We start from the raw sequence: 16,909 nt of genomic DNA on the forward strand, positions 1-16,909 counted from the left end.
TTCTGTGCAAGAAGCATCTCTGCTCATGTTGATGTACAAAATGCGTCATTACTTTCTTCCACTTTGAATTTCATGTGTGTCCGGAATGCCAGTTGCACTAGACCAGCAACATTGCTAGTAAGGATTCCTACATTAAAATGTGGCATTTGGGAACATCCTGGTGGATAACACGGTTTTTGAGGCATCAATCAAAATTGTTCCGTGAGTGGAATCTACAAATATTGTAGAGGAGATTCCACAACTTCCATGTTTAATTCATCTCTGTTCTGTGGGTTGTATCTACTGAAGTTGGCCCATTAGTTTTTCTGACACCACAAGCAGCAACTGAGTGGATGAGGGTGAGGGAAATTAGTCTACTGTTGTTTTGTGTTACTGGACTTTACAGTCCAGGAGGAGGAGAAGGGATATATAGTACAAGGACTTCTGCCTGTTTGATGGGACTTCCAACCCCTCTCCTCTCCCTGTGTGCTCTCCATGTGGCCCTAGATCTGTTCTGGGGTTTTCCCCAACCCTCAGGAGCAGATATGGTACCCACGTTCCATGAAAACTTTCCTGTACATATAGGAAGATGGGTAAGTTACCCCCTGTGAGTCTGACAGCCCTTAATTGGTTTGAGTTGTGTGTGTTTTAACTGGCATGGCTTTACTTCTAAATAAGTCAATGTAAAAAGTTTCCCCCCCTGCCAAGGTAAAAGGAAAGACTGCCTTTGAAAACAAAATCAGCAACCACACTGATATCAGGCATCTGACAGCCAGCCGTGGACGGGTGTGCTCTTGCATTCCTACAGCCGCTAAAATGATAAAGAAAGTCTAAAATAATTCTAAAGCACCCTGAGAAGGAGGCAAACAAAAATAACTGGAAGCCTCTTTTACCAGGGAAGAAACATTTCAAGAAATTGAAAGGGCATATTTGAACACAGAGCTAATAGAAATGCATTGGAAGGACATGCTATAAACCTTCAAATAGATTCAGATATGACATTTCAAAAGCAAAATGCAAAACGTTGGTGGGATGGGCCCTCTCTGTCCTTGCTCGGAAATTTAAATAGGAAAGAGCTCAGCTGACACATGTCTACATTTTTTAAGGTATGTCCTCTGCAGTGGGGCCCTTACATGCATATAAACATGCTTAGACTGCAACAGCCCTTTGGAGCCATGTGTGAAATTCAATTTGAAACACTTTACACCAGAGGAAACGGTGCTGCCATCTTAAGCGCAAGTTTTCAGGACATGAAACACTGGCACAGAAAACCACCACAACCAACTTTTAATAAATAGCTTTACTTTTCATTCCTATATACAAGTACCTTACAGCGAAACCCTGCACATACACGCACACACACAAAGAGAGAGAGAAGTTGCCTGACAAGTTTGATAGTGACCCAAATGGCTGGCAATTTGTCCCAGTTGGATACATATGCAGCTGGTCAATGCACTCTCTCAGCTTGAAGTCGATGAAAAAGTTAAGTGCTTTTCCAGCGCTTGCCACTCCTACACCACGTTCCTGTCCTAGTTTGGAGTCGCTCTTTGGCTTTGACGAACAGGCGATTTAGCAGATTTTTATTTTTTAAAAAGTAAACTTAACTCCCCTTCTTTTCAGGGACATTACCATACTTTTACTGCACACCAGGGGAGTCCTATAAGCAAGACCTTCTCATGCACAAGCCCTATTGAAAAGAAAGGCAGTCAGGCAAACATCTGCTCAAGTACTCTATACTTTGACCAACAGCAGTGCCCCACGGTCTCTTGTAAGGGCATTTCTCAACTCTGGTCCTGGAGATGCCAAGAACCGAACTTGGGGCTGCGTGCACACAGATCGTTTTTCTTACTTAGTGATTAATTTTGTATCCCTTCATTTCTCCCCTGGAATTCAAGGTAGCATACACAGGGTCCCCAGGCAATTTCTTTTGGAAGGACCGACCAGATTACTAAGCTTGGATCCTAGAACAATAGACAGGTAGGATCCTAGAATGCAACAACTGATTGGCTTGCAGGAGAAGACCAATCAGGCTCCAGGAGGAAGTTAATCAGCCTATTAGGCTGGTAGGATCTTAGAATGCAACAACTGATTGGCCTGCAGGAAAAGACCAATCAGGCTCCAGGAGGGAAGCAGAATCAGCCAATCAGATGGGACTCATTGTGTAAATAATGTGATAAAATTGCTCCCCAAGCCTGAGGTTTGGGGGCAATTCTGTCACTGTTTTACAAGATGCAATAAAGAGCATGAAATCACTACAGGACTCTGAGTATATTTCAGGGAGAGCATCTGCTTCACCCATAGAAAGCCCCAGCTTCATTTCCTGATATCTCCAAGTTGGGTTGGGAGAGAAACCTGCCTGAAACCCAAGAGAGATCCTGCCAATCAGGGCGTATAATATTGAGCTAGATGAACTAATGGTTTGACTTGAGATAAGGCAGATTCCTATGTCCCTGTGCTCAGCTTCAGGTAGGTGGCTATTATCATGTCTCCAGGCAGGAGCCATGTGCTCCGTCAGTAAGTCCTTACACCCTCCTTCTCTCATAGCAAGTGACCCCCAAATTCTAGCATTCATTTCATCGAGGTTGTGCCCATGATTATCTTCACCTTTTCCACCAATTTCTTCTCAGGTTCCATTTAAATCTGCAGCTTTGGTGATGTCCCTGTGATGGGCCAAACCATCCTGGACCTTGTCTAGACAAGGCAGTGCCAATGCCACTTGTGACCAACCACACTGTAAATTGTGGTCATTTGCAATCTCAGTTGCACCATCTAATGTTGGGATTGGTCTGCACAGCCCATGTGCAAGTGATGCTGCATTGGGGTACAGGCAAAAGAAGAAGGCACTGTGAGTCCAGGCCTCAGTAAACCCCCTTAAGTATAGGCTGGGGTGTTAGGTTGCATGTTTGTTTCCTACCCACCAGAGGCACGGAGAATTGCTTTGCCTTTCCTTGCCTGGACAGTTCAGCTACCCCACATACCTAAAGTGGTGTGAATAAATCAACTTAGAACATGCACTTTTTGCTGCCTTTCATCTCTCTAAGCCATGGATTGCATGACTGAGATGATCACCCCAAAGCCCTTGGAAGGATATAAAGGTGGGAGATTATCTTCCTCTGTAATCCTGCTTGCTGGGGGTCCAAAAGGCTGAGGGCAGACCTTTCAGGCCACTGCCAGCCTCTTGGCAGCTTTGCCTCCAGACCAGCTGTTATGTACTGAGCTGAATCCTAGAACAATAGGATCCAGAATGCAGCAGTCTGATTGGTCCGCAGGAGCCACCCAATCCAGCTCCAGGTGGAAGTGAATCAGCGACCTGATTGGCCTGCAGGAGCAGCCAACCAGGCTTCTGGAGGAAGTGAATCTGCAACCTGATTGGCCTACAGGAGCAGCCCGGAATTAGCCAATCACGCGGGGCCCACTGTGTAAATAATGTATATATAGCTAGACGTTTTGGGGAAAATTTCATTCATTGCTACTACAAGCTGAATAAAGAGCATGAAATTCACACTCGACTCCGAGTATATTTCACCAGCCTAGCTGGGAGTGAAGGTCGGCCTTTCAGGTCTTCAGACTTAACCTTTCCTCCTGGCACACTTTCCCTCAGTTGATACTGTGCCCACATCAGAATGTTGGGAGATACTCTAGAGTAAGTCCGAGGCAGCACAAGGAAATCATGCTGGGAAATGGAGATCTAGAAAGCCTTCACGGATGTCCAAAGCCATTTAGCGACCTGGATTGGTGTGCAGCACTGTTTGTATCCAGGTCTTCGGATCCCAGCAAAAAACAAACATGTTCATGGCTTGTAAATAAGGCAGAACTGAACGGCAGGCACCTAAACATGATCCTGAAATGCAAAGTCCATAAACAAATGGCTGAATAACATAAAACTCTGAAAAAATAACACTGTTTTTCCTCCCTCTCTATTCATTATATGCACTATGACCTAGCTTGCACATTGTGCTAAAACAAAGCATAGCTTAGCATGAGCATATGAGAGAGCAGGCTCCAGGAGAGGAGACTGTGGCTGCTTTGATCCTTTCTGTTTGCTGTGCTGTTGTTAAGTGGGACCTGAACCCAGGCGTTGTAATTGAAGGGTTAATTCTGTTGCCACTGTTAAAGCCACCTAGCCTAGAGGCGGGGTAGAAGTGTTGCTTAGCAACCAGGCAGCAAGACATGATGGTTCCAAAGGCAGCATGTGCCCTGATTGGCTGTGTGACTCTGAAGAAGTTTTCCCTCTGTATATTTGACTGAATATCTCCTGACTATGAATAAACTTTTCTGTTCGTTCCCCCTCAAGTTATACACTGAGGTTGATTCCAGTGTCCTCACAGTTTTCTGAGGATTCTTCCTCTTTGTGTACTCTGCCTGCATTATTTAACTGGCTTGGCTAACAGGCTTGTGGGCCTGTTAACCACAAGCTAAAACCAAACTATGGCCTGCGTGTGTTTTTTATGCCTCATGGTTTGTACGGGAGAGCTAAGCCACGAGAGATCCTGGCTTCAGATGACACACTGGGCCAGGGATGGGGAACCTGTGGCCCTCCAGATGTTGTTGGACTTCAACTCCCATCATCCTCAGCCAGCATGGCCCACAGGCAGGGATGATGGGAGTTGTATTCCAGTAACCTCTGGAGCCTCACAGGACCCTATACTAAGCTAACTCATGGCTAAGTAGCTGGGGAGGAACAACACAGCTGAATCGCCCTCTGGGAGCCTGCATCTTCATGTGGCCATGCTCAGCCATGCTTTGGCTCAGCATGATGTGCCAACCAAGCCTATGTACATGACAACGGTGAACCATACTCTAGCATTTGCTTATAGAGATAAATTAGCAATACAATTCATATGGAGGTCAAATGTTCCACAGTAAAAAATACGCTGTAGACGTGTAAACTTTGGTGCCTTTGCTTGGTTGCCCCCTCCCACCCCTCAAAAGCAACATTTAATTTCTTTCCTTCCTTTATTTTTAATCAATCATACTTTCCACCCTCAAAAGCAGCCGACGTGCAACGTTAGGGGGTCTGGGTGGCAGAGAATGGCCAACCCACTCAGCTACTTGCTTCTTCTTCTTCTTTTTACATCGGTGTGATTTTTGGTGCTTCCCTTCAAAGTTTTTGGAGTGGCCAGATGTTGGGAGGAGGAGGAGGAAGAAGAGGAGGAACTGAGTGAGGGATGGATGTCACTGGAAAGTGAGCCAGCACTTTTTCCTCCCACCTCCTTTTCTGCGGTTGACTTGTTGAAAGTTTTGTGTTGGAAGGGTTTGCATGCATCACCGTACTCCAAACAAAGCAAGGAGACACACTCTCCACTTTAGGTATCTCCCACCCCCTTTTTTTATTTCTAAGTTTCATCTTTCCACAGTGGAAGGCCTCGGAGGTTGCCGCCTGTCCGCTTGCTTCTCATTTTTCTTTGAGGGTCTGTTTGGAGACAGGACACCAGCTGAACTGCTGTTCTGTGTCACAGCTGGACCGATATCTAACAAGGCTGAGGATGTGTGGGTCGCAAGGTGCCCACTCATGGTTGGCAGTTGTAACGGCGTCGCAACCGGCCCGGAAGTCTTGTTCCTCGCTTGGCTTTGAACTCTTCGCTGAGGTGGGCTGGCAACCCTGGCCCTTCCGTAGGCATTGGGGATCAGGGCATGCCTGTCTTCTTCTGCCAAGGGCATCCTGCCCAAAGAACTGCGCCTCTCAGAGCGAGGAGGGACTGAAGACATCGGAGAAGCCAAAGTCTTGGGGAGGTTGCCAGGGCCAGTCATCACTCCCTCTTCGGTCTCGGCAGCTTCGCTAAGGTAAGGTGGTGGGAGGGTGCTGCTACGTTTGCTGCAAGATTCACAGCAGAGCTTCTTGTAGCCCGGGATGGAGCAGTACCGGGAGAGCACTTCCATTTGGCAGAAGATAGATTTGTCACCCAGGCATGGTTCATCTGAAAGACAGAACCCAACAAGAGTCAAGAACATAAGGATGAGCCTGATGGAGTCCATTCATTCATTCATTCATTCATTCATTCATTCATTCATTCTCTCTCTCGCTCTTATTGTTTTCTACAAAATGCATATTTTAATTTGGATTTAGGTACACTTCAGCAGAAAACTGTGTTGCAAAATTCAGAATAGTCTAAAAAACTGAAACATACCTGCGTTCTGATTTATTAGCCTAGGAATTGCAAATTGGGTTCGTTTGCTTTAAAATGCAAAATCCTTGAGTAACCTTAACACCAGGCTCCTTGGAAGAACTGTGTCCTTGTGTATCTAATTTCCTTATGTCAATAACAATTTCTTCAACATCCACATTTGCATATACAGCATGATCTCATCTTAGAGTTCGGTTCCAAGGGTTCTGCGTATACGCGAAAACGTATAAACCCAAACCCTTGGAACTGTCCCTGCGCAAACATCCTGGGGCTTCTATGATCTCACAGGAACAACCCACAACTGGGTTTTCCCAGCTCAAAAAGAGCTTTTAAGCTCTCTACCTTGCTCAATTCCTCTCTTTTGCACACAAACACCCAATTCAGATTTAATGTCAAGAAGGGAGAGCAACGTCTTCTCAAACTCAGTTAAAAAAAAGGAACGCCCATGGAGCTGTGTGGCTACTTCAGCACTTTCTATACCTCTCAGTGCATCCTATTTCCCTCTGATATTCCTCTGCTTGCCTGCATGCAGCTAATAATAATAATAATAATAATAATAATAATAATAATAATAATAATTTATTTATACCCCGCCCATCTGGCTGGGTTTCACCAGCCACTCTAGGCGGCTTCCAACACAATAATGAAATACAGTAATGCATCAAACATTAAAAGCTTCCCTAAACAGGGCTGCCTTCAGATGTCATCTAAATTCTGGTAGTTGTTCTCTTTGGCATCTGGTGGGAGGGTTTCCACAGGGCGGGTGCCACTACCGAGAAGGCCCTCTGCCTGGTTCCCTGTAATTTGGCTTCTTGCAGTGAGGGAACTGTCAGAAGGCCCTCGGCGCTTACTATTGAATCAAAGAATTGTAGAGTTGGAAACAACCCCAAGGATCATCTAGTCCAGTGTCTCCCAAACCTGGATCTCCAGCTGCTTTTGGACTACAGTTCCCATCATCCCTGACCACTGGTCCTGCTAGCTACGGATGATGGGACTTGTGGTCCAAAAGCAGCTGAAGACCCAAGTTTGGGAAACACCGATCTAGTCCAACCCCCTGCAAAGCAAGAATATGCAGCCGTCTCATACAAGGATCAAACTTTTGACCTGGGCATCATCAGCACCATGCTTTCACCAACAGAGCTATCCACCTGCTCCCTTGATGCCTCTATGCTCCATGTCCAGGCTGCTGAATCTCAGCTTTGAAAACCACACTCTGCTCAAGGCTGATTTCTCCCTTCCCACTACGACCGACCACGGAGCAGAGGAAGAGAAGAGCCATAGGCACATCAACAAAGGGATGGCCAAAATGTGGAACCAGAAGTGCACAAAATTGCTTGTGCTCCGTTTCTGGGGAACAGAATCCAGATGTATTAGAAAACTGGGTCTTGGCAGCAGGTGATAGATGAGAATTGGGGAGGAGTTTCAGTGGTGCTATCAGGGCAGGACTTTGGGACAGAAGACCAGAGACCCATTCAGCAGAATGAGCAGGAGTACCGCTGAATGCAGCCAGACTTGGGTACCACATTTGAAGTAGTGAAATAAAGATTGTGCACAGTTGGGTGAGAAGACCAATAAATCTGGAGTCTAAAATTACCTAAAGGAGCTTATTCCTCTCCTGGCAGCCTGCTGGTAGCTCTTTCAGAAAGCTGATTTTACCCCTTACTTAACAACAGGTGTTTGTTTTTTTTTTGTTGTTTAATCAAGTGCTCTAAGCATCCACCATGAGAGCCCCAGTTCTTGAAGCATCTACAGTAGGTGAGATTAGAGGTGCATTTAAAAATAAATAAATCCCACCTGAATACACGCTTGTTTGCTTGGAAAAAAACATTTACAATTATGTCTGCTGCTGTTGTGCTCAGAGACCCGTTTCATATTTGAGGATTATCCCGTTCTGCAGACACTTTCATGTTTATCTCAAATGCCCAGGTCTATCTTGCTTCAAGAGCTGTCCCCTCTCTTCTTGCTAGAACCTTATATTCACTAACCTGGGAGTAAATTCCACTGAACTCAGTATGGCTTATTAAGTATAAGTGATTTAATTCACACAGAAATGAAAAAAGTGTATTAATGAAGGTTTAAAATGGAAAATAGCTAAATCTGGAAATTAGCAAATACCCTTAGCTGTCTTTCATTTATTTCATGAGGATGTTCCAATTAGTGATGGTTGAATATGTCAATTTTTGTTTTTCTCCAGTTCTCATTTTTCCATGCTTACATTAAGCTCTCCACATTTCTGCACAGGTTTACAATTTAAAAAATGTCATTGGGAAAATCCGCCAGTATTTCAGTGCAAATTTCTTCTTTCTTTATATGCAATTTTGCCTAACACATGTGTTTTTGCGAGGCAAGTTCGCCTGATATAGTGCTTTTTATATGCTATTTTCACCAAATTTTATGCACACTTTACTCTAGTACCTGCATTTTTAGGCACACCATTTAGTCATAGAACTGCATTGCAAAATTTGTAGAAATGTGAAGTTTGAAGGATTGCTGTGTTTTGGTTTGCATACCCTTTCAGAAAATGTTAAGTAGGTTCAACCTCAAATGAGTACAGAATCAAAATTCTCCCCCATCCTTAACAGATGTCATGGGCTGGTTGGATAGAGAAATGGTGAAGGGCACCAGTTGGGGAACCCCCAAGGGAAGAAGGCTCCAAGCCCGAGGATTGGTGGTGAGATGACAATGAGTAGTCATAGGGAGAAGAGGGAGCAGACTGGGAAATGGAAGTGTCAGAAGCTGAAGAGCTAACAGGGTTTACTTAGTGAGAAGGGAGAGTCTGTGGCAGAGAGCAGTCCAGAATCAGAGGCAGGAGAGGAGGGGAACCAAGAAGCAGAGATAAGTCAGGTTGCTGAAGAAGTCAGGGGGTCTCCATCTTCTGCTGCCACCAGCTGTCTTTCCCCCTGGTCTCTCAGAACCAGAAGAGGTATGAAGAGGGCACAGCAAAAACAGATAAGGTGAAGAAGTCTCAGGTTGCTGGGGAAGAGGAGGAGGGAGGAGGAGACTTAGGGAGCGGTGGGAAGGAGGGGAACTTCAGTCCTCACAACTGCCTCTTTGGGGCAAGACCTACTGGGAAGAGTTGCTGTGCTCAGAAGAAGAAGAAGAAGAAGAAGAAGAAGAAGAAGAAGAAGAAGAAGAAGAAGAAGAAGAGTTTGGATTTGATATCCCACTTTATCACTACCCGAAGGAGTCTCAAAGTGGCTAACATTCTCCTTTCTCTTCCTCCCCCCCAACAAACACTCTGTGAAGTGAGTGAGGCTGAGAGACTTCAAAAAGTGTGACTAGCCCAAGGTCACCCAGCAGATGCATGTGGAGGAGCAGGGAATCAAACCCAGTTCACCAGATTACAAGTCCACCGCTCTTAACCACTACACCACACTAGGCCTGCTTGAGCTGTTTTGTTTTCTTGAATAAAGAGTTAACTTCGCTGACACCTTGAGAGTTATTCCTGACCTGTTCCCGACTCCCGCCATGGCAGTGTATCATTTTGCCATTTTCTGGAAAGCAGGTGGATGTCTTCCCATAAATATAGTCTTTAAAAACTTTGCTCCTGGGGCTTTAAAGACATGACGGGTTTGTCTTAACACTGCCATTCTCTGCTGTTTTATTCTGTTGTTTTATTACAGCTATATGCTTTCATTGTTTTATTGATTTTACATGGAGCATCCTTATACTGAAGGGTGGAATGTCAATATATAAAAGCAAGCCAATGGTAAATAAGGTAAGAAACGGTTGAAAACCATAACAGATATCATAACCTAGGCAATAATCAATATTTTTATTTATAGACATATTTATGGACATATTTCAAAGCTGATTTTGTGTGTCTCCCTCTTGCTTGCATCCCTGGCGGGAGCCTTCCTCACCACCCCCTGGCTATGGCATTGATGATTGGCGCATGGCTGTGCATGGACGCACAGGTGAACTTAAAGTTCACTCGGAGGTGAACGTAAAATGTCCCTAAATTGGCAGAATGGAGGCAGGGCGGAAATGTAATCTCTGTGCAAAATGAAAATTGCCTGTATATTAAGTATAGAAAAAAGTATTCAATAAAGAAATCAGTAATTTACAGGCCTGCATACCTGGGAGTAAGCCTCATTGAACTCAGTTGGATGCACTTTTGAGTAGACAGTATTTGATAGCATGGTTAACTTACCTGTGAAAACTGGGCCCTTTCCTAAGCCTACCTGCTTATAAGATATTGCAGTAGAAATTACTTCCAAAATTGTGTGTGTGTCAGAGGCACTGAAACTTGAATTGCAGAACATGTGGCATATGAAAAAGCATTATGGAATTATAAAAACAAAGATGTACAGAATGGATAGGAACTGTCTTTATCTTCTTCAAAGTCTGCCTTTTTATAGGAAACAACAAATATTCACTCTCGGTCCTGCGTTTCTATTTATACTGCAGTTTTATAGAACAGCTGTATGCACTGCAACCTTTTCCGACAAGTGGAATTCATCTTTATATTGTGATCTCAGCCGCCCACAGCTGACTAACATACGGATGCAAACTCTCGCCCCTCCCAAAACGGTGACAAGGTTGCATTTGCTAAAAAAAGTTACTGAAAAGTTTTCAATGCATAAATTAGCTTATCTTTTTTTTTACACTGCATGCAAGAGTTCCCAGTGCGGACACCGGTTCTAACTGTGACTTAGGCACTCTGCCTAAGCAACATACCTGATGGTGTTTCATGCATGAGGCAAAAGACCTGGATGGTCTCATCCTCAGTTTGTCCCTGGGCAAATGAGACAGGAGTTTTGAAGTTCTGCAATATGATCTCTGCAGGGTTACAGCAAAGACTAGGGGTGTTCACCCATTAGTAGTTATCTGCTTCTAGAGCTTCAATAAGTTGCCTGATCTGTTTCAGAGCCACTCTGTGTCTTTCCAATTTGTCTCCTTATTTGGGATGGGATTAGATCTATTAAAAACGGGGGGGGGGGCACTAGGTGGCGCATCAGAAGACGGCTGACAATAACATCTCTCCAACCCACACGAGGTAATTTGGAGGCTAGGATGGGGGTAATTGGCCTCCTTAACCCCCCCAGGATTGTGGGGGGGACGGCCCTTGCCTGCTGTGCCCTATACCACCCCCGAATTTGTGGGGGTGGGGGCACTGGGCACAAAGCCCTCCTGTGGGATTCCAGCACTCCTGGACGCCGTCCCTGATTCGTGCCGCCAGTTGCAAGCATCTTCAAAAGAAACAATTTGGATGAGATAAATTGCACATGCTTCAAGGAAAAAGGGGAGTAAAGACTGCTGACAGAAGAGATCTCTGATAACAAGACAAGAATAAAATATGAGAAGATACGTCAAGATACGGTACTACAAATGACTGAGGGGGGAGGGGGGGGAAACCTGCCTTCCTTTTTCTTATGTGATTTAACAAGAATCCCCTCCCCTAATGAGTCAGAAACTAAGGACTTAAGCTGTGGATTTAAGGCTGTGTGGAGATAAACTTTCGAACCAAAGCAATGTTTCAAGATGAAGCTGGAAAGCTAAGAGTTTTGGAATGACGCAGTTAAAAATGCCGTCGCCATTTTAGGAGGCATTGTTGGAGCTCTTGGGTCTGGGAGGAGAAAGAGAGAAATAGAGTTGTTTACATATCGTGGACCAACTTCTCGGTGGGACTTAAGAGCGACAAATGCCAAATTTATGATGGAAAGAGCTATGCTATCTACGAAGGAGATATATGGAAACCATCTGGACTTAGTGGAGGAACGGGAAATCCACACAGGATTATTATTTTGCTTTTCGGCTTAAGGAGACTAACAGAAGAGATCGTAAAGGAAAAATAGAAATTATATGAACAAGATATGATGTGGAAACACCAAGATAAGACTGGATAGAATTATGAATTTTGTTTGGACTGATTGGGACTGATTTGGACATTAACGCAGTAATAAGAAGATGATCTGAATCCCCCTTTGGATCGTGAAGTATGGGTTCCCCCAACAAAATTTTAAAATTTGGCTTTGTAATTTGGAATTTATGTGATGTGATTTAATTTGATGTGATTGGCCAGTTAATAAAAATATATATTTTTTAAAAAAATAGATCTATTAAAAACGAAGCCCGCTTTTACCTTCCCATTCAACAACATCGGAAATCTAAAAACAGATAGAACTCTTTTCTATTTTCACAGAAGCAGATAAAACTTGCAGGCCTAAGAGTCCGTCCCGAGTGGATTAAGCCTGCCAAATTGTAAGCAGATTTACCCAGGGGTGTTCATGCAGAACGCCTTTACTTTTTTACTTTTTTTATTTTTTTCTGATGGAACTGGATATACTTTGCAGGAATACTCACCTCTTCAAAGGAGACCGAGCCTGCTAAGTTTCAGAAGAATAGCTGCAGTGGGTCACTCACAAGGGTAAACTTTAATATTGGAGGGAGGGAAAATCATAATTCCAGTAGGTGAGGTGGGAAATGGAGCATGGGACCCCAAGAAAGATGGCAGTGGTGAAAGTGTTACCATCCAGCAAGGATCATGTTTCCTAAGGGTCATGGGGGGGTTCTGCTTGTATTTTGGGGGCCCCGCTTCTTTTCCCTGGGAGAGATCTATCCATTAGCTTACGTTGGAGAAGGGGTGTAGGAGGAAGAAAAAGTGTGGCTCCCCAGGAGAGATTCAGGTGAGAGAATTATCAGCCTTCCAGCACGGATCCTATTACCCAAAGGCCCATAACTGCATTTTTAGCCTGTTTGAAGCCCTTCACATGCATGAAACCATGTGAAACCATGGAATTACCCACTCAAATCTTATGATAACAACCATTTCTGCTACACACAAGAACAGATTGCTGTGCTCCGTAAACACAAAACAGCTATAGGAATTTCATCAGAAGCGCGACAAATCCGAGGCTGAAAACTTCTAAGATGATATCTAAACTACAGCAGCTACTACCACTGAAGCACAAATCTTTGCACTGGGTTTCCAATATGCGGAGGGGCACCAGAGATGTGTTGTTCTTGTTTTGCCAAATGTCATCCTTATGTTATAGTTGCTGAACACTTTGTCACTTTGGCCTGATCTGCAACTTGCAACAGAATGAGGTGGTTGTAGAAAAACCCTAAAGCGAAAGGGGAGGGAGGCTGTACCACTTCTGAACGTGATTGAGAAATGCCATTTTTTAAAACTGTTCCTACTTGTAAAAAACCTTATCACCTCAGAGAAGCTTTTGCTTCTCTGCTGTATGTGTAGACTGACCAGATTTTAGTTGTCTGGTGCAGCAAATGCAATTCTAAACTGCAAAGGTACCTTGGTACTTGAACGGCTTGGCTCCCAAAGAAATCGGCTCCCGAAGGCCACAAAACCGGAAGTGTTCTGGTTTGCGAACGTTTTTTGGAACGTTCCACGGCTTCTGATTGAGTGCAGGAAATTGCTGCAGCCAATCGGAAGCCATGCCTTGGTTCTTGAACAGTTTTGGGAATCGAATGGACTCCTGGAACCAATTAAGTTCGAAAGCCAAGGTCCCACTGTATTCACAAAGGTCCCCAAAGTCACCCCATGTTTATTACCTGTTCAATAAACTATCACATGCATTTCACGGTGGGGCTGATCGATCCAAGTAGAGCAGTGCAAAGTTTTGTTTCATTTTCTAAAAACAGTCTACTTTTGAGCACATCAGTACCAACTCTGAGTTGTGTACTCACAGGTTCCTGTGGTTGGGTTTTTTTTGGCCTTTGAGATGGACTACACATAATCTAGACATCCATTTCTTATTCACCAGGTTCCCACGGTAGAAAACCTTCTCCTTCTTACATTTGGTCGTGAGCCTCATTGTAGCTGAGGGAGGAAGAGGCAAGAGTGGTCTCGCAAAACTGTCCATGACACCTTGGGATGGACCTGGAAATAATCCTGTGGTGTTGTACTGCCTGCCCCTTCTTTAATCTGAGCCAAAAATGAATATGGCTCCCTTATAATATTGTATTGGAAGCACTGTTCTTTCCGACAGGGCTTGAGAGATAAGGCAAAATGCCATTTTATACCAATGAAAACCTCCATGTGTTTCCAACCTCAGCTAACAGATACATCTTTGCTTCCCTCTAGTGTCTCTAGTGAATACAACAAGGCCTCAGACTTTGTAAAGTTTCATGTGAAAGCTGCTGTAGTTTAAGAGCTGGTAATTTCTCAGTTGAGTTGTTGCAACTCACTCTATGTAGGACTGGCTTTGAGAGTGGTTCGGAAGCTGCAGTTGGAAGCTCACCTTCCAAATGCAACGCTGGTTTTGATTGCTCTGACTGCCAAAATTCTACCGAGCTAAATTTAAAGTGCTTGTTTTGATTGCAGTTAGGCTTCAATGCTGCAACATTTTCTCATTTCTCTATTGTAAGGCCAATGGAAAAGAGGTTGGAGAAAATAAAATTAGCATTGCGGGAATACAGTGTTAGAAACTAGCCAGGCGCCAGGCACATTTTGCAACGGGTCCAATTGCAACCATGCGGAGATCTCTGCATGCCAGGCTGGAGAATGGGGAAAGCAAAAGGTCACTTAGAGAAGGATCTGAAATATTTTCCTCAAAGCTTGAGTGTGTTTTATTCTGGATTGCTTTATTTGCTGTTTTAATGTGCTCTAAGGGAATTTTCTAAAGGGAATCAGTCCTGAGTGCTCACTGGAAGGACAGATCCTGAAGCTGAGGCTCCAAGACTTTGGCCACCTCATGAGAAGAGAAGGCTCCCTGGAAAAGACCCTGATGTTTGGAAAGATTGAGGGTACAAGGAGAAGGGGACGACAGAGGACGAGATGGTTGGACAGTGTTCTCGAAGCTACCAACATGAATCTGACCAAACTGTGGGAGGCAGAGACAGGAGTGCCTGGCGTGCTCTGGTCCATGGGGTCACGAAGAGTTGGGCATGACTAAACGACTAAACCACAACAACAATGTGCTGTAAACTGCTTTGGGATTTGTTCTTTAAAATATATAGTGGTATAGAAATGAAATGAATAATACTAATATAAAGTCCTAGGAAGCTTGGGAAATAGATACCCGAAAGACTGCCTGCTCTCTTATACATCTGCCCAGACTTTAATATCACCAGGGGATATCCTTCTCACCACGCCATGGTTCTCTGAGCTAAGATATGTGGCAACTTGTGAAAGGACCTTCTCAATAGTGGTACCCTTCTGAAATGCCCTCCTCAACCCAGGAACATGCAAAACCAACACTAATGGAGTTTGATGCCTGGTGGACCATTTGGTATAGCATCCTTTCTCACAGCAGCCAAACAGAAGCTCTGGTGCAAGCCCCCAAGCAGGACCAGAGAGCAACAGCACTTTCCCTTCAGGTACCAAGGAATTGGCATTCAGAAGCATACAGCCTCTGACTGTGGAGTGTCAGCATCTCATTCATTTATTCATTTTTACAAGAAGAGCACTGTGCACCAGGCTTTTAGAGCAGCAGAATTTTCTGATAACCAGGTATTTCATGTTGCTTCTATCTCTTTCTGTTACATCACATGCCACTCGCAGGGTGTGCGAATTCATCTGGACTGGGATGCATGCATTCATCGTTACCTATCGTGGAAGAACGGTTGTTAAAATTATTGGACTCAGCTGATATGGCGAAGCTGATGTGTTTAATCAGAGGAAAAAATCTTTGTCAATATTTACTAAAGATCGGAAACTTTTTGTGTGAAAAATAAACTTATGATATCTGGGTTTGAGGATTGAAGAAAATAATTGGTTTATAGAAAGTAGAGTTGTTGGGGTGGATGTCTTGAATTATGTTTTACGTATAGCTGACAGACGAAGAATTAGAAGTTCTCGTTTTTCTTTATTTCTCAGTCTACTTTCTTTTTCTCCTTTTGGTTCATGTTTTTATTTAGATTAGTTTTTTTATCTTTGATAAAAAGATATTGGATGTTTGATATTAACCTTGGTATATTTTATTTCAAACTTTAATAAAATTTATTGGGGTAAAAAAAGGCCTGGGAAGCAAGCAATTCAGGGCTGCTGTTGTTTTAACCCTTCCCTGCCACTGTTTTCCCAGTGAGAATATCTCCCCTAACAAGCTGGCTGTATGCTCTGTGTTCCAAATCAGGGATAGTGGACAGAGTGACCTCTGGATGTTGTCAGACTTCAGTTCCCATCAGGCTGAGCCATCCTAGCCAGTGTCCATCAGTGATGGGAGTTGTAGTTCAACAACATCCGGCAGGCCCCCACCAATCACTTTTGTTCTAAACTAATGGGAAATCCACCTGTGGAATTTTCATAGCATGGTACACAGAAATGGGAAGATCTGTTCTGCATCAAACCGGAGCAACTCTCAGAGCATTCCCCTTGCTTTGCACCAAATTAAAGATGTTGCTAGAATTCCAGAAACTGGAATGATCCAATCCTGACGCAGTTAGAGGACAACCTTTTGCTTACCATTGCAGGGGGCGAGCTTGCAAACCCTCACAGATTCTGGCTTCTCTCCATTGCACTGGTCGCCGGCGCGGCATAAGACTTGCCTGGACTCTGTTCCTTCACCGCAGGTCACAGAACACTATGGGCAAAAAGCAACAAGGCACTATGGATAAGAGAAACCATGGAGACTTCTGCACACATATCCTTAACCAAATGAGGAAGAGAGTTGTACAGGTGGCTGCATTGCTGCTGCTGGAGCTGGAAGGATGAAACTCTCTTTGAAAAGGTCAAAATCTGACCAGATTTGGGACTGCCCCTTTCTGACTTTCCCAATAAACGACACATTGCCAGGTTGAACAGCTACCTCCAGCTATTCCACAGGTAAAGCCAGATTGTGGCACTGATGCAATGCTATCTATTGCCACCTTGTCCTGGTTAAACCAAAACCATTTGCCAAAAT

The 16,909-nt window shown here is 44.1% G+C and overlaps 1 protein-coding gene across 1 annotated transcript in view; it reads right to left on the reverse strand.

The window, feature by feature from the left end:
- Positions 1–1,264: 1,264 nt before the first annotated feature.
- ADAMTS3 (ADAM metallopeptidase with thrombospondin type 1 motif 3) overlaps positions 1,265–16,909 on the reverse strand; it is a 138,147-nt gene continuing 122,502 nt past the window's right edge. Inside the window, exons 22-23 of the mRNA XM_083571019.1 lie at positions 16,471–16,588; positions 1,265–5,897 (exon numbers count right to left, since the gene is read on the reverse strand). Coding sequence (XP_083427145.1) covers positions 5,323–5,897; positions 16,471–16,588 — 693 coding nt within the window. The 3' untranslated portion in view covers positions 1,265–5,322. The remainder of the gene's footprint in view (positions 5,898–16,470; positions 16,589–16,909) is intronic.

Source organism: Podarcis filfolensis, assembly GCF_964270895.1.
Source record: "Podarcis filfolensis genome assembly, chromosome: 9".
Lineage (NCBI taxonomy): Eukaryota > Metazoa > Chordata > Lepidosauria > Squamata > Lacertidae > Podarcis > Podarcis filfolensis.